At 38.1% G+C, this 18,635-nt stretch overlaps 1 protein-coding gene across 1 annotated transcript; it reads right to left on the bottom strand.

Annotated features, from left to right (window-relative positions):
- Window positions 1–1,217: 1,217 nt before the first annotated feature.
- Window positions 1,218–18,176, bottom strand: LOC137989683 (uncharacterized). Its single transcript, XM_068835393.1, has 11 exons — window positions 18,051–18,176; window positions 17,625–17,835; window positions 13,197–13,320; window positions 12,437–12,490; window positions 10,032–10,095; window positions 9,161–9,297; window positions 6,622–6,708; window positions 6,111–6,205; window positions 4,188–4,244; window positions 3,568–3,624; window positions 1,218–2,282 (listed from the first exon to the last, which is right to left on the bottom strand). The coding sequence occupies exons 1-11, from the start codon at window positions 18,092–18,094 to the stop codon at window positions 2,163–2,165; spliced, it is 1,050 nt and encodes a 349-aa protein (XP_068691494.1). The 5' UTR covers window positions 18,095–18,176; the 3' UTR covers window positions 1,218–2,162.
- Window positions 18,177–18,635: the final 459 nt, after the last annotated feature.

Here is an 18,635-nt window from a genome sequence, read left to right as displayed (position 1 = left end):
ACAAGAAGACCGGAGTGAAAACATATTTTTGAGATCGTAAGAGGAAGACGACAAGTAATTGTTTATTATACGGCGATCATTTTCTCTACTGGAAAATCTCGACCGAAATATAGCCAATCAGTGTGCTCCATTTAGCCTGAGATTGCCTGCCATATAATAAAAGGTAATATTAATTTAGGGGTCAAAATAATATCACGGCTGGTACCCCGAATTTTTAGGCTCATCCTTGAATGATCATGTACCCTCAACATGTCAACATGATTTGTTTAACATTGAATGCACAGAAAACAATATGAACTTAATTCATGAAATCATGTTCATACAACTGATATTTGGGAAATCAATCGAATTATCGGTCTTTGAAATGTGTAAGGAAGGGATGCACATTCTTTAATTCATTTACCGCGATTAGCGTGTATGTAGTTCTACGCTAATTAAAAGGAATCTGCCAAGAACCCATTGCCTAACACGTGACTAAAATCATCCCGAATTTTCTCCTTTCATAAACTGATTTTAAGGAATATTTCGCTCATATCGCAAGCTTTGGACTGCAAAAATAATGCCAGAATCTTCATTTTAATTAATGTGTCAGTAGGACATTTCCGAATTCAGGTCTGCCTCCTCTTTAATGCGAGTCTAAGTGCGAAGTGTTTTTTATGAAAATCAGTTTTCACTCATATGTAAAGTACAACTATTTACCATCACTAAAACTTCGCACTTAGACTCGCTTTGAAGAGGAGGCAGACATGAATTCGGAAATGGCCTATTCCCTTGCAAACAAAGCACCGTGAACGGCTTGGCTCCCGGGGGAGGGGGGGGGGGGGAGCTAAGCATTTAAAGGGTGGGGATGCTCGTCGGAAATTTTGAATTAAACCCCCAAAGGAGACCAATCTGGGCTTCACCCAGGATTTTTTAACCCCTAAAAGAGACCATATTTAAAACATTAAATATATCTTTTTATATTTCTTCGTGTGAAACCCTAAACGATACCTTCGCAGCTACACATGGGCTACATATGATGGCGTTTTCCCCAGAACACCCTAAGTGAGACCAAATTTTGAAATTTACAACCCTAAGCGAGACGACGAGCATTACCACCGCTTTCACATGCGACTCCCTCAAATTTTGGTAAAGCGAAGTGGAGTTACCTTTTTTTTATGTTTTAATGAAACACAGACGTTACCAACTACTATATCACACTTTACGGATACAAAAGATCTTCTAATACCTACACCATTTATTTCAAAGGCTTATCGACTATTTGTGATTACAGATATGTATTTTACTAATTCAATAATTTGTAAATTGGAATATTTTGTTTTCAAGTGTATTGGAGTATAATTTGCGGAGTTACTAGGAGATCAAGCGGTCATTTGTCGAGCCGCCTTTTCGGCTTAACCACATACTTTCTAAAATCGTGTAGAGTTCCTCTATCATTAAATCAGCAACTGAGGCAGCCGAAAGGCCCAAGTTTTCTGTCCAAATGTGATCAGCGATAATGCTTTGTAGAGGAGAGGAAACTACCACGGTGACATGATGACGCCTTCGTTGTCTATTGGCCGATACGAAAAACAGTTGGAAAATAAGCCTTTTTCCGAATCCTGTGGATAACAGCTAGGACTTCCTCTCATTCCAGCAGGGAAGCCATTGCATCATGTTGCTCGACCTTTAATTATGTAAAGTTACGGTAAAATTGCAACATTCAACGATTTTCTCACACGCATTTCTGACCACCTCATCTCTGCGAAGCGAAATGGGCTTGTCAATGGTGACGTCACCAAGTATTTAATTTAAGCCAATCAGTATTTTGCGTCCAAAATTTGGACGCGACATTCAAAATTCAAAGCCGCGCGGGCAGGCTCTCATTCTACACCCAACCCCAGTCCATCGGAGAGCCTGCTCGCATGCTAACAATTTATTGAAAGTTGACCGAATAAAAAGGCTTGGTAACTAAGAATGGCATCGACCGTCAAAAATGGTAACGACCATTTAAGAACGGAAATTAACTTCGGCGAATAGGCCATTTCCGAGTTCATGTCTGCTTCCTCTTCAAAGAGAGTCTAAGCCTCGCTTTGAAGAGGAGGCAAACATGAACTTGGAAATGGCCTACTGTTAAATGTCCCTGACAGGTCCCAGACTCTCGCCAAATATGTATTTAGTTGTCATGTCGGGCCTCTGATAAACACCGAAGCAAGTTCAGCAAGGCAACCAATAATAGCTCCTAACAGACTCCCCCAGAAGACAATCCAGCTAAGATGTCGATAAACAGCGTCCTTGACAAGCTGTACAAATAATTAGGAAAACCGCACTTGTATTACTAGCTATTACTTGTATAAAAAAGATAAATATCACCCCTCCCACCAGAAGAAATGCTGCAAAATGTTTATTAATAGTTTTTTAAGTTAATGGCTCGTGGGATCCTTATATCAGAGAGGAAAATAACACGCAGAGAAATACCTCAAAGTCATTTTCAAGTCATATTCACATGGGATCAAACGGGATCAAGAGTATAAAGGTTGTCATTACCCTAATTGTAGTGTCCGTCAGTCTTAATATCTCGTTCTGTGATGTGATCCTGTATATACACTTTTTGTACATATCTTAATATCTAAACATTTTAATCTCTTTACAATATTACTATTTTTACTGATCAGCGGTTTATACTAGGATTTTACCAGCAAATCTTTTGATTTTGCTGATCGGTCTTTTCAGTCTAAATAAAGATATTATTATTATTATTATTATTATTATTATTATTATTATTATTATTACTACTTTATCTTTTAGTTGTTACTTGTTCTGAACATTAACATTGCCTATGCCAGTATAATTCCTTGACAGTTGGTGTACATTTGGTATGCGGGACAAGTAATAAAGAATATAATGCAATCATGTCTGATGGTGTTGTAGGCGATCTTGTTGCGTTCACCCTTGCGTAAGGTGACCCTATCATTCGTTGGGCCACTTGCAATTTATCGCTTACATAACTAGGAAATTATGTACCCGTAATGATGAAAATTACTCCATTGTGGTTGATTAATAGAAGAGCAGTTTTCAGGTACATGTAACACAGAATGTAACACGGTGCAAAAAAAAAAAAAACAAAAACAAGAAAAACAAATAAAGAAAACAAAGCATTCTGATTGGTCGATGATCAAAGCAATCAAATGAAATTTCTCGTGCAATTTGGAATAAATAAGAACTTGTTTGTACATGTAAATTTTTTCAGACCTGACTACAAATTGCACCTATCCTATAGACCTTATTCCAAAATGGCCGTCATTTAAATAATCTTTTGTTTTTATTCAAATTAGCCCTTGATGCCTCGTTCTTGAGCTGAAAATTCAAAAGAATATTTTGCCTTGAACGAGGCGTCAAGGTCTGTCTAATTTCAATAAAAACAAAAGAATATCTAAATGGCGGCCATTTTGGAATAAGGCGTATGGACTCGTGTAATTTTGTTCGTCTTTGAAAAAAATTAACTTGTGCTTATTCATTCCAAATTGCACTTGAAATGGTGTTATTACCTATACAAAATTCATAGAGCTCTCTTGAAACTAGACTTACATGTTTGACTTGTTGAGCAGATAATTCATGAGTTCTTGTTGAGATCAAATCCACTATCTGGAATAATATTCCAAGAAAACAGATAACCAAAAGAGGTTTTGCACGGCAACCATGTTGCATGGCAGGAACAATGAAAATGTTTTGCATTAGAAAGAACATTTGTTCCCATAGGAAAAAGAATCTATTGTTCTTGCCATGCAACATGGCTGCCGTGCAAAAATTTGTATAATCAAATGAAGCTCTAGTGGTTAGAAACAACAATAAAATATTTTGCACCACGCGTAAAAAGAGAACCACAAAATAAGAAACAGGACTTATTCTTAAGTAAGGTACAGTGCCCACTAGAAAATAACTAAAAGGCCGATATAGCTAGTACTTGCCAGCTACAGGAAGAATCTCTATTTTTTATATTATTGTTATTTAACTCAAGAAATGAATGTTGGCTAAAAACAATCATCCTTCTTTAATCTGATGCCTACACATAACAAGTGTTTTTTCTTTTATTGATGTCTTATGATTTTAAATAAAAATCAAATAGTGTCAACAGACTTTCCTTTTCTTCTCCAAAAGGAAAGCGTTTAACTGGAACATCATAGAAGGACAAGACTACAGGTACATACGTGTACTCGAAGATGGTCAGCATTTAACAACTCGATGGACTCTATGCAGGAAAGCAACTGAAAAAAATAAAGACAAACAAATGATAGGGTTTAATTTATGAGTCAGAACTGTTTGCTTCACTTCGTGGAATTTACACTACCCAAGCCACACCAAACTTTACCGAAACTAAAGCTAATCAAAGAAAGAAACTACTAGCAAAACTCTACTTCTACATAGAGTCTTGTTTATTCACCAATACGGATGCTAATTTTATTTATTTTTAATAGCTTTTAAACCTATTCATTAAATCTTATTTTAATTAAAGAAAACGACAAAACTTTTAAGTTTGTGAGAAATGTTTCGACAGAGATCACGCCTCTACGAGTTTTCAACTTAAGGTAAAAGAAGCTATTCATATTAAAAGAGAACAACCTTCTTTGAATCATCAATTACATCATGTCAATCTAAAACTATCCTTTTAATTCTCACATTGTCACGTTTTATGTACATTTCGTTGTTACCAGCATAATTAGCACTTTTTCCTACTTATAAATTCAACTTCTACGCTTTGTACATTAATCAACTGAAGATGACAGAAGTTTCTGTCAAAACATGTCTTACAAACGTAAAAGTTTTGTCGTTTTCTTTAAAGTTCTGACTAGCCTGCTAGTATCAAGATCCTTTGGAAACATCATTAAATCTTATTTCTTAATATGGCTATCGCTTTTACATTGTTTTATGCTATGTATTTTGGTGGAATGTGAACAGTTGATCTTATCAGCTTATGAATCCTGTGACATAGTTGTCCTTTCAGTGTTGTATGGTGCCATCCACTCGAACAATATCTTTAACAATCAAACAACTGTAGCTGGCTGCACTACTACAGCCCTGTAATCACTTCTGTAACCATTACCGTGAAAAATTGGGGAAAAATAAACATCCTCATCAACATTATTTCTTCATCGATCCCTTGCCCTACAAATACCTTCCAATTTTATGAAGGTGAGTAAACATGTATCAGTTATTCTGGTGGGGAGAATAAAGCACGACCCCAAGTATTAAACAGTGACATAGTAGGCTATGAAAGGGCCAGATTAAAAAAAAAAAGGAATGCATGCCAAGGAAACGGCTTGATTAAAAAGTGGCACATTAGCCAAAATAGCTTTTTTATAAGTGTATAATCATTTACTAAGTATATATTATGATCAAATAATAAAAGGGAGGATGGATGACACAAGATTAAAAGGAAGGCAAATTTATGTTCACATGTGGAGTACTGGTAAATGTGTTTGGCAGAGGATCGAGAACATTGGTGAAACCTTTAAGTACATAGGTAGACTATTAAGCAGTAGCTGCCTTGAAGCTTCTGGCTTAGTCAAACACATCTATTATAAGATACTGGTGGTGCTTGTGGTCATTGCCAATTTGAGTCCCAAATACCATAAAGCTTGTGAACAAAGCAATAATAATATTATTATAAACAACATCGTCGCTCTTTGGAGGTTGGGTGCCTGAAACATCCTGGAGCTTCCACTATTGGCAGCCAGTTCCAAGATGGAGACTGCACCGATGGCTGGCAAGACCTGACAACCCAGCCATGAGCCCCCACACCCCCGAGAAGAATGGGCACCCATCACACTGATACACAGTGGAAAGCAGAGGGTGGGGAGGGAGGGAACAAAAACCGCTAAACGCTCCACACACAATGCTCCTACTTCCCGCCACACAGATAAATAAGCGATACAGCCCAAAGCACGAGGTATTCCACGCATGCGCCAGTATACTACAACCACTGACCAATTAACTGCAGTCGCTCCTAGTTGTTTACTTGGTTAAACTTCGTTTAACCTCATTTAAATTCCCAAAACGCTGACACAAGCATGGCCACTGTGACGACTGGTGAAAACTAACAATAATTTTTAAGATAGTAAAAGCAACCTTACCAGAGGAACCATGGAAATTTTCATCTTCATCAGTTGTGGCTTTACAAGAGGCTTCAGTTTGGCTTTAGTGACTCCAAGCATCTGAAGTTTGAGACCTGAAAGCAAGCATAGATAAAAAAAAGTAAAAAAATCACACAATTGATAGTGTTTGTTGTTGGGAAGCAGTTTTGTTCAGGATGCTAGAAAAGCAGTGCATCATCAAGAGCCCTTGCAAGCCTTCTGTCAAGACCTTTCAATGTCACCCTTGTCTATGTCTTAAGCAGACTATTAAAGTTTGTTGGTTTTCATTTCTCTGAGCACTCTAAGTCTTTTTCAACTCTGGTACTCTATTGTTCTCCTCATCTCAAAAATAATATTTAGTGATCAAAATTAAATGCACATTGTACACAACGTAAGTAACAATAGTAATAAGACCATCATTACTACAGGAATGGCCAGGAAGAAAACAAAATCTGACTAAATTTACAGGAGATCAATGACTTGTTTGTTAAATAAAGTTCTCACAAAATACCCTCTGGCGTGCCCATGAAGAAATTTAGTTGTTCATTTATCATTGCTGTGCATCTTGCTGAGTTAAGAATCTTCTCCAGTTGATCATCTATTAAACATTCAAACAAACAAACAAACGTCAGTCATTAGCCTAAGTAAATAATATTATTGCCGCGACATACTTTGCTTCTCATACCACTATGCACAGTAATGTACATGTAACAACTACACATCTAGTGAGTACTTACATGTATCAAGTAAAGCTATGATCCTCGCAGTTATTAACGCAATTTTTGCAATTGCGTAAAGAAGCCTGAAAAATTCAGGACTTCAACGGGGTTTGAACCTGTGACCTTGCGATACTGGTGCGACGCTCTAACCAACTGAGCTATGAAGCCACTGACGTTGGGAGCTGGTCATTTGTGAGTTCCAATGTTCCATGGAAACTATGCATTTATTTTTGTACCCATATAAACAAGATGTTAGGAAGCAATAACCACTGGCACCCAAGGTATTAGGGTGTAATTAATTTCTTACATAAATTAAATTGCTATGTTTGAAGGTTGGATGTAAAAAAGTATTTAAAACCCAATAACAAGAAAAAGAATTATCAACTATCATACCCATTAAAGAGGTGGATAGAGTGTGGAAATCTCTTCATTATACACATTAATGTATGGTCCCTAGGAAAACAGTTAGTTTTGTTTTCCTGAGAGTCCTGATGTTTCACGAGACAAAGTCGAGGGAAACATCAGGATTTTAGTGGAAAAAAAAAAGTAACTAGTTTCTCAAGGTACCATACTGGGGTCCATACATTACCATATTTACCCGTGTATAATACGCACTTTTTTCCCGCTAAAACAGCTCCGAAAATTGAGATGCGTATTATACACGGAATCCTTTGTTTTAGACACGCGTCCCTCATTAGCATAAAAACAAAGACGCATTGGTTTTTGATTGAAAAGTAAATAACGCTTCTTTATTTCGCTGAAGATCACCCGATTTCACACTGTTATATTATAAAACTTTGCAAAGAACACAATTACCCACTACATGTTACGGGAAAAATATGGACAAAATGCCACTGATCATCGATATGCAGCCGAACTGAATGATCAACATTACAATACAGAGAAGAAAATTAATGTCACGCAACTGTTTTGTTGGCGCGTGCTGGTGATGGATCAAAATTAAGACCAATGGTGATTTTCAAGAGGAAAACGGTGCCTAACATTGAAAACAAGCACAGGGTTATCAGCGACGCCCAAGAGAAAGGCCGACTGGATGCCGAGCAATGAAGAGTTTGGCGTGCTCCACGTGTTGGGACTGGGGAGATGAAAAAGCCTGCTTGTTTATGCTTTCGAAGCTCATGTGACTGAAAGCATGAAAGCAGCATTTACAGAGAAAACACCAATTTAGCAGTAATTATTGGCGGATTGACCTCCGTTCTGCCTGAAGAGATGATTGAGTCGTATTTTGTCAAATATGGAGTAGTGAAAAAACCTTGATAACACACAAGACGATCTTGTGAGTCAAATGAGTCAATGAGTCATGAGTCATGAGTCAATGAGAATCACAGTCAAATTGAATATAGCAATAATTTGTTGATTAAGCCTAAGCCCTCATTTCAGTGATTAGGCCTAAGCACTCTCTGAAATTTTAGCTTTCATTTTATGGTTTAATTAACTGCACTAACTCGTTGACTCATTGACTCATTGACTCATAAATACTTAACACTCACAACAAGATGAACTTGTCGATGACGAATCTTGTGCGAGAGAAGTGCTGTTCGATTGTGACTACGAGTTTAAGTTTGTATAAAGGTTTCAGTTTTTAAAAACTTAACATAGGCTTATTTACTTTACTGTTGTATGTAGCGGAACAAATTTTCTGATCCAGGAAATGGCTTTTTTTCACACTAGTTTTGCATGAACAATTTCTCTGCTTTTTGCTCTAACTTTTTTTTTTCAAAATACAGTCCAAAATTGGGGTGCGTATTATATACGGGCGTGTATTATACACGGGTAAATACGGTGAGTGCTTTGTTATATCTTTAGACTTTTCCTTCAACAATCGCAGCAAAACATCCGGAGCAGGCAACAACTGCAGAATTTGATCAGGGGCATGCGACCAATCACAGTGCTTGTTTTGTTGAGTGAAAGTCTAGATATATAACAAAATTATTTGACAATCATCATCATTATCATAACAATGATGACAACGATAACAATGTCAGTAATGATAACAATAATATGTCAGACCCCATCTGACTGGGAAAAAAAGCTCCACTCTCGGGGAACTGTGTATTCGTTCTGTCTCTTCATGAACAAATGTGCCAACAGGACCTATGGGGTATCTTCCTTTATGTCTTTCAACATTAAAAATTATAACATTCGTAGTAATCATTATAACAAAAACAGCACTTTCTCCTCATTTGTTTTTTAACTTACTTTAAACTTTGATCCAGCCTCCTCTACCAAAGACCAGAGTGGCAAAGACAACTTGTTAAATTGTATGGTTAGATACTGGTAAAATGAATACACATGATTAGAAATACTCACCAATGGCATCTAAGTTCACATAGCAACTTGTCTTTTCGTCAATGTACTGCTTCACTTGTGATGTACTAAAAAATGACTCCAAAATAAAATTTGCCAGCAATTTCTTGGTAGCAACAAAGTTTTTGGTTACTGCTCCACTGTAAAAAGGATGGAAAAACTAGTAAATGAGTTAGAACTGATTTAGATTAAGAATGAATATGCCATGTAAATAATATGGACGTGGTAATGGTTTATACACCGCACATACAGTATCCCATACATTTTCATGGCAATTTACATTTCTTCCTCTAGTATGAGATCAGACATGACAGCCTGTAAGACACCAGCTCTGGCAATCAACCCACCCATGAATGTGAAAGGAGGACAGACCACAACACAGGGGTCTGCCCCCTCCTCTTCACAAACAGTATGTGGGTTCCTATAAGTAAACATCTCACAGAGACGATTATTAAACACGAAAGGTTAAATGGAATAAGTTTATAGTCCTTTCCAATAAGACTTAAAAGTTTATAACCTTTTGCAGATGAAATTACAAAGGCAGCACTTTCTGCTCAGTTTTGAAGACCCAGGGGTTTCATTAAGCTTTAAAGTATGTGTAGAAGGGACCTTGTGATAGAGTAAGGGGACACCCCTATATATAGTTTGGCTTTTGATCTTGAGAGCTCTGGAGCGAAGGCGGGTACTGTACTCAGCGTAGATGGGTGCTAGTACCCAGGTTCTGGCTTCTAATTAAACCCCTGAAGACCCGGATTTGAGCCTGCGATCTCCTGCACAAGAGCCGGATTCTCAACCAACAGAGCCACCAGCTGGTCATCAATACTTGTACATAATATTCTTGGTACATGTATCGTGTGTTCTCAATATCACCCACCTGAAAAATACTCCTGGAATCTTCTTGAAGATAAGTTTTATTCCTAGCCAGTTTGTTACTCCACCTAAAGACACCAAGATAAAAAAAAGTGAGTCATATGACTGTATAGCATATACTGAATGACAAGAAGCAGGTACAAAATGGACTGGATCAACTTGAATCGCTCACCTCGGATTGACGTATAAAAAAATAATGATAAGGCCTTGAGAAAATCTTTAAGCTAACCTTGGTGAAATTGGAGCAAACGCTGAATAGTTTTCAATTGGCTTTCAGCTTCACTAATGTCATTGTTTCAAGAAAACAATAGCTCTCTTTTGTTCTTCGTTTCAAAAACGGAGCTGACAATGTTTTGCATATTTATTTAGCTTATGGCACAAATCATAGAAAAATCACAAGGCAGCATTCTTAAGTTCAGTTCTAGATCACTTGCAGTTTTGAGCAAAATTGAAAAATGGCCAAAAATGCAACATGGGCCTCCTATGTCTTTAGCCCTTCATTCTTCTGAATGCTCAAATTATTGGACTTGAAATTATAATGACCTTCCAATTACTGGTATGGAAGCATAACAAAACATAATGTAGAAGATAACCTTGGTAGTAACCCACTCAAAAGTGCTCTGCAAAGTGTAAGACTAGTTTTGGTTCTCTCGCCATTTCATGATAACTAGTGAAACTAAGAATTAAGTTAACTGACTAGGTCCTATCATGATGCTCACACAAACCTTGAATGAACTGATAAAATTATTGCATTCAAAAGACCCTAATCATTTTTTTATTATACAGTATACTAAACATTGTTATAAGGAAACGACAATGTAAAGTAGGTAAAAACGCTCAAAAGTACAGGTAAGTTACCATGCACCCCCGCGTGCAATGTGAATCGTGTCGCACGCTACAGGAATCGCATCGCACACTACAGGAATCATGTTGCGTGTGATGGTAAAAAATCTGTAAGTGGAGTGGCTTGACGCTTGGGCATGATTTTAATTAATTCACCTTTTGTTTAAAATTTTAACCGTGGAGGGTGTTTGTACATGTAAGTGAGTTAAGCAAAACACAGTTTCTTGTTTCGAAAGCATGCATGGTGCGGAGAGTCTTTCTGAATTCTGTGATCTAACAATTTCACAAAGGAAGTGAATACATACATTGTAGCTGCCAACAGGATGCCTCAGTTGGTTAGGAATTGGACTACCCAGTGGGAGGTTGCAGCTGGACCAACACTCAGGGTATTAAAATAACTGAGGAGAAGGTGCTGCCTTAAAGTTTGTAACAACATCTAGGTAGGTAATTAATGATATTTACTCAGGAAGCTCCGCTCACACGAAAGTGGTTTTCACGGAGGTCCCGCATCTGATCTAATTGGAATTTAGAAATGTTGGTTTTTGAGTAGAGGGGAAAAGTGGACAACCCACAGAAAAACATCTCAGAGCAGAGCAAAGAACCAACAACAAACTTAAACCACGCATGGCCACGAGTCCAAAATTGAACCTGGACCACATTGGTGGGAAGTGAGTGCTATAACCACTACGCTATCCCTAAGAGTCTTCTCAGATATTAAAGGGCTACAAACCATAGGCACTGCCTCACAACCCTGGCTATTAAAGGAGACCTGAAGGCCAAAGTCAGCAATTTTTCCAACATTGTTTTTGGAAAGCCTAGCGTAAGTAAAGTTTGTGGGGTTATTTCTTCTCATCTCCTTTTTTTGCGAGAAAATTATGTTCAAAGTTGGGCTTTTCCGGCCTTTTCGGCCTTTTCAGTGCGGCCTCAAAAACTAAATCAGCCACCTGCTGTGGCGTATGATATGGGGAAGAGAGATTTCATACTCAAGAGAAAGAAGTGCTGCTGTGGATATTTTCTTCATTGTTTTGCTATTTCTTCGTGGACTCAATATTCTCCACAAACATGAGTCAAAACAATGCTCCTTTATGGGACGCTCTCACATGTCTTCCCCATAATTATCATACTTCACAAGCTGCAAAAATGACCACTGACTTCCCCATTCTGAGCCACAATGCTGATGGCCCAAAATTGGAATAAAAACTATTTTTTTAGGTGGAAAAATGATGGATATGCCAGAAAAAAAATCTGAAAACATTATTGTGCATGGTCTAAAGTGTAAATTAAAAAATGCTTATTTTTTTGCCTTCAGTTGCCCTTTCACATAACATTAACATGGGATGTTAAACAACCCACACACTCTTTCAAAAAGGGTACAAGATGAAATTCCTTGTGTTGTGGTCTGGAGAGGCCTCTGCTCTGTTGTGTAAACCTCACAACCAAGGTTGTGAAACTCAAGAAAAGTAAATTTTAAGTATCACTTCACCAGTTCAAAAAGTTAAATACAAATGATACACATGTACCATTGTGGAACTAAAGCAAAACAAATTTATTATTGACTACTGGCACCTGTAAATCCAAATAATCCTGCTGCCCTGAGCAGTTCGCTAGCAATTATTATATCTGCCACAAAAAGAAAAAAGAATTGAGACTGAAATCAAAAAGAGTTCAATGGCTTATCTGGGCTCAGTCAATTTTTAGAGTGGGGGAATGGTTATTGGTTAAACAACCTCAGTCTTGGCCGAGAACCAATTAGCATAAATTCAGTTTTAGATTTATTTAGTGTAAGCTTATTATCTATAAGCCACTCACTGATGCTGGCAAGATCTTTATTGAGATTAAGTTCAATACTGTCAATATTATTGCCTGCAAGCATCAAGTGGGTGTCATCAGCATACATTCGGGGCTGAGTGTGAAAGATAATTCGGTAGATCATTAATGTGTAAGAGAAAAAGGAACGGTTCCAGAATTGTCCCCTGAGGGATACCAGAGGACAATACACAATAATATGGTTGGAAAGGAAGCCATTTAGGAAATGCTTCTGATTGTGCTCCGACAAGTATGATTAAACCACTCAATTGAGGCGCCTCATACCATGAATGGGAATCGTAAAATTAAAGCACTCTGGCAAAGAAAATTTGTTTAACAATAAGTTAAATTATGGGTTAAATTTTTTTTCGTGAATTACTGACAACACAACAATTTTTCAACAAAATGAATGGGAAAGTCCATTCGAGAAAGGACATTTAATTTATTTTATGTATTTCTAAGTACATAATCTGAAATGTGAAATAAACTAGTACGGTACAAGACACAAAGATGTACTCACTTTTATGTACATTTTTCTTTGATTTGTAAACTGCGACCAAAACTGCACCAACGACAAGAAGAAGAAATGCAATAAATATACTAACACTGCCAATGGTCAAATTTCCATCACTCCTTGGCATAGACTGTAGGGAAAGGAACATAATTTTAGTGCTGGAAAAGGATACATTTAAGTTTTTCATCCTTAAAGAGAAATGGCTAGACTAGACTAAGTGTCTTTTCAAGTCTTTGCTTTGATCAAACACTTTGAAAATAATGTTAGCCATGTCCAAACTTCATAAGTGGTCTCAGTATCAGACGGTAAATTCATGAATTGCATAACACATTCATTTTGGTTTAAAATTCATACAGTGTATTGTGGTTTTCAAAGCAGAGGTTGAAACACTTTAAATTTTGTTTAATTTCAAATATGTAGGTCTAAGAAGTGTTCGTACCTTAAATTAAGCAAACAAGTCAAGTTACGAAGACTAGCTGTACAGTCAAGTGAATAGTGCTCTTTGCCTGTTGTGATTGGTTAACTCAGAGGTTACTATTTAGCACCTGTTCACCTCTAAGGAGCCGTTGTAAAGGAATATTATTCACCTTGGTGTCTGCTGGTGGGAAAAATTTTGTACTGTAATCATTTAGAATTCTAGTGTTTATTTAAATTTGTTCCTTTGTGTTTTAAGGTTTTTGTTCTCTGACTCTTTAATCAGCTGTTTTTGTGTTTTTAGGTTGTTTTTGTATTAGTTAATTTTATTTTGCATAATGCCATTATATCATGTATCATAGGTTGCCCTTCAAATTGGTCACGTTCAGGTTCATTTTTGATCAAGTTTTGTAGCTGTTGTTTAGCTACTTTTAAGCCATTCTCTTAATGAGTTGTTCCTTGTTGTCACATCCGTCTTGTGACTTGTTTATTTGAGCTTGTTGTTTTCAGCTTGAATGTTGTTAGTTTTATCCAGTCACTTTATTTCTCTCTCTTAATATTATCTTTCCTTTTCAGTTACCTTTGATACTCAATTTTGAAAGTTTTTTTTAATCAAATTGGTCATTACATGTAACGACTTTGAGGAGAAGCTGTCAACTGGTGAAAGTGATGGACATGTACCTTGCTGTGAATGTGAACTCACTTACACTTCCATATATCATTGTTGTTAATAATTTCCAAGCACTGTTTAATAGGAAGGGGGTGGGGGTGGGGGCGGGGATGGAGGAAGGGATGCTAAGGGTGGGAATTGGAATAACAAGAGACCCAAAGAAGGGAAGAAATAGTGGGAAAATAAAGCTTCTCGTCCCATCTCCCTATTCTCCTTAAATTTTTACTACACAAGTGTGCCCATTACCAACGAAAATAATACTGGGTGGGTAATCAACTTGAAGTAAAGTTCGTACATTAGAGAGCTAGCCTTTTTCCTTACATTAGTTACACTGGTTACAATAACACAACAACAAATGATCACGTAACCTTTGTTTGTCTCATGGTGTTCTCAATATTGTGATGTACAGGTAGATCACCTCTTTTTTGAAACTGTAAAATTGCCGCAGAAGGTTTCAACAAGGATATCAAAGAAGACTTTCAGAGGAACGAATGCCAAAGATAAAGAAACACAACAACATGAGAATCACACGACAGCAGACCTCTGGAGGAGAATTCATTAAAAAAGCAAGGGATTGAAATCAATCAATATTGTTTTTGTTATTGGCATCCATTTACCTCGGGAGACAATAGAGCCACTCCAGTCAATAAACCGGAGAGTGTATCATCGCTGGATAGAGTAAGTTGAATCCTCTCTTGGACAGCTGAACCATGGCTGCACATACATGTTGTATTGCAGCTGCGTTGCCAATACAATACAATACATACTTAATTGACCACTCCCCATAGGGGATTTTCAGGGCCAATGAAACAATCAAGGAAACAACAGAACACAACAACAACAACTGTTAAGAATCCCAACTGGCCGGAGGCAAACCAGTTGAACCAGCTGGGAAGTTGAACCAGGGACTACCAGGAACAAATTCAGCGAGTGGTCAGAGCGGGTCTTGAACCTGGGATCTCCGGATCTCAAGGCAAGCGCCCTAACCACTCGGCCACACTGCCTCAACATCAACATCTAGCGACAGTTTGCTGGAAACAATGGAACCAAGGTAACTGAAGTTCTCAGCAACCTCACGGGTCAAGTAGTAGATGGAGATGAGTGATTCACACGTCTTGTCCTCATTATGGCTGACCGTTCAGGTAAGGTCTCTGCATGATGCAGATGACCAGTCACTACAATGCCCCCTCAGAGTGCATAATCGTACGTGCATTGTCATCAAAAGCATCACCCTCACAAGTGCCTCCTGCACTATGTTAGACGTTTTTCACTTGGAGGCAGCCAAGGTTAATGAAAAGCCTGCCATTGCTTCTGATGTGGAGGTATACACCATATTGGGAAAGGCTGAAAGCACAGGAAAAAAGTAGGGAAAGGGAGATGTATGATGAAAACTGATGAAGCAAATATACATTCAACTTTCCTTCACTCTACTCTTGTTAGAAAAGGGGTCAGAGGACGAGCCATCACACTGAACTGTGCCTGGCAAGTCTTCATGAAAAGAGAATCACGCTAAGGAGCTTGAGGGGTCATCTAATCTTTTGCAGACGAGTAAAAGATCAGGTAAACTGTTGATCTTCCACATCGTAAATAGCATGATTGTTCCTCTGGCTACACTTGTTTTCCGAGTGACTATACTGACTGGGTGTAGCAGCAGGTGTCTGCCTCCCTGATGATGCTGAGGAGTGAGATTTCCTAGTATGTGTTGCAATTATCATGCCCTTTTTCTTGTAGAGTGCAATGATGTTGGCATCTGGCAACTCCTGTGCCATAGTACCTTCTTCCCAGTCTTGATAGCATCTGAACGAACACCATCTTTCATGACCACTTTGACACCAGAAAGGGAGTCGTCAATGGCTTTGCTGAGTTCCTCCAAAGAGGGGGATTGTTGATTTCCTTACACAGTTCTTCTTCCACCTTTCCATTTGTTTGTGCCAGTCAGATATAATGACATGGCTGGGGCTGAAGGCTTTCTTCATGTCATCTTACAAATCAAGGAACAATATTGCCACAGTAAGCTGAGAGGTTTATTGCTCAACTACACTGTAAATCAGCCAGTTGTCCTTGGCACAGTGTCAAGCAACATGCTGAGGCAGAGCATCATTTCTGGCTCTTTTGAGTACAGGAAATGAGGGCTGGTTCTCGAGCTTGACAAGGCCTACTCATTTGGCCTGCAGTGCTGGCTCTAGTTTAGCAATGCCAATAATTTATTTCAAACCATTCCAAGTTCTGGCTTTTTATTTTGCCAAAAATGGACTCAGTGGCATTAGAGATACTGAAGCATCACAAATGAGATTGATCTCTCCTAAGTGTTACATGCAAAGGAATCCCTGAGAGCTTCCTCAACAGAGCTGGTGATGCACATGCACAGAACTGGGATTGCTGTTCTGGTAATCTTGATGAAAGGGCTTCCTTTCTGCTTAAAGTAATGGATTCATTTTTCTAGGAGTTGCACTTTGCTTTGCTCCCTGATGACCAGAATGTGATCAGTATCATGATAACCATTGGCACTATGGTAGAATTGTGTGTGGTGAGAACTCAGTTCAGTGAGCGTCTCCATGCAACGATGAGATCCAGCTCATACTGCCAAAAAACAACCAATCACAGCTGAGCATCCTGAATCATAGGTGACTAACAACCAGTCAACCTTGTTGCCTGAGGAAAACCATGCAGCAGACTGTAGTCCAAACATTGTGATCTACATCACAAGAGACCACAATGCGAGACATACAAAAGAACACTTAACTATTCTTGTACTTAACCTTGAGTATTTTTTATCAGTGTTAAGGTACATGTATCACATTACGACTACCCGTATTTTAATAAGGAGCAGGGGTGACGCAGTGGTGAGAGCACTCCCCTCCCACCAATGTGAGCCGGATTCGATTCCCAGACTTGGCTTCATATGTGGGTTGAGTTTGTCAATTCTCTTCTCTGCAAGTCCAAGAAATATATATTTGGGAATAAAACGAAAAAAAACGCCACGCTTTTCGCTACTCTAGGACTATTACTAATAGTAGATAACAGAGATATGGTGAATATAGACCCTATGCAAAAATGGCTGCCTTTAAATTATTCTTTTGTTCATATTCAAAATAGCCCAGCTAACCTCGTTTTTGAGACAAAAATTCAAAAGAATTTGTTATCCTGAACGAGATTAGTTGGGCTATTTTGAATATGAACAAAAGAATAATTTAAAGGCAGCCATTTTTGCATAGGGTCTATTGTTTCAGAGGGGAGACTCTTCCACTCTCTTATTGTTCTTGGGAAATAAGAAAATTCAGCTTAAATGAGAGTAAAATTTTAATGGTGTATAATGTAATGTGCTTGCGAGAAAGTATAAACTTGCTTACTTCTGTGGCAGATGAAGGTGAAATCACAGACACTTGTAATCTTTCACCCTGTGGGGTGCTTATTGAGTCTGTAGGGAACGATGAAATTTCGCTCAAGGCTTGTGAATCCACAGAAAGGGCCAAATTTTCAAATGATGCATGTGGGCTCTTGTTCAACTGGCTGCCACTCGAATCCGCATCCCTGCCTGTTTGTAACTCAAGAGTTGCATTACTGTGAAGAGAGAATAGTTATTCCTTTTTATGAAATAAACATTAAGATGAATTGAGGAGCAAAGAAGAATGCAATGAATGAAATTGGAGAAACTAGATAACTTCAGAGCGCAATGAAAACTGAAAGCAAAAGCGCATAAAATTGCAAAGAGTCGTCGACCAGATCTTAGAACATTACAACCAAAGTAAGTAAGGATAAGTAAATCTCTTTTATACCGTGCATCGAGACGTTTCTGATTTGCTTGAGGCCAAGTTGCCATAATTACTAGAGTACCCTACGAAGTCAAGGGACCCGTTTGTACCGCCATGTTGTTTTGTTTTTTAAGACCCAGACCACCTCTGACCACCCCACCTGAGATCTTTCCTCCACCTCGCCTGTCGCTTTTTGTCGCTTACCTTGGTAAGCTTACCAGGATAACCGGTCGTTCGAAACTAGGGATTCTTCTGTTTTTGCACAAGTTGTTCATATGCGTATGAAGGCAACTTAACTCAAAAGCGACGGCTAACATTTGTTGTTTCAATTCACCGCACCAAGTACGAATCAAATCGACGAAATTCAAATCGACTGACTCCGGCGCAATTTTCCCTTTCGTAAACAAGCGATGCCACTTGGACGAGACTTTGTTTGTCGTTGTCGTTTGCAAATGAGGAAAAAATACTTAATCTAGGACTAAAATTGTAGATTAGCAGCGTATGTCACTTAAAATTACAAAGGAAAACGGAGAAAAAACTTAAGATTTTTTTTTTTTTAATTAGAAAAAGACGACCGAACGATGTCGCATTAGGTTCAATGGCCTAAGA

This window comes from Montipora foliosa, chromosome 1, assembly GCF_036669935.1.
Source record: "Montipora foliosa isolate CH-2021 chromosome 1, ASM3666993v2, whole genome shotgun sequence".
Classification (NCBI taxonomy): domain Eukaryota; kingdom Metazoa; phylum Cnidaria; class Anthozoa; order Scleractinia; family Acroporidae; genus Montipora; species Montipora foliosa.
The sequence above is the reverse complement of the archived record's forward strand: the minus strand, read 5'-3'. Positions and strand labels throughout refer to the sequence as shown.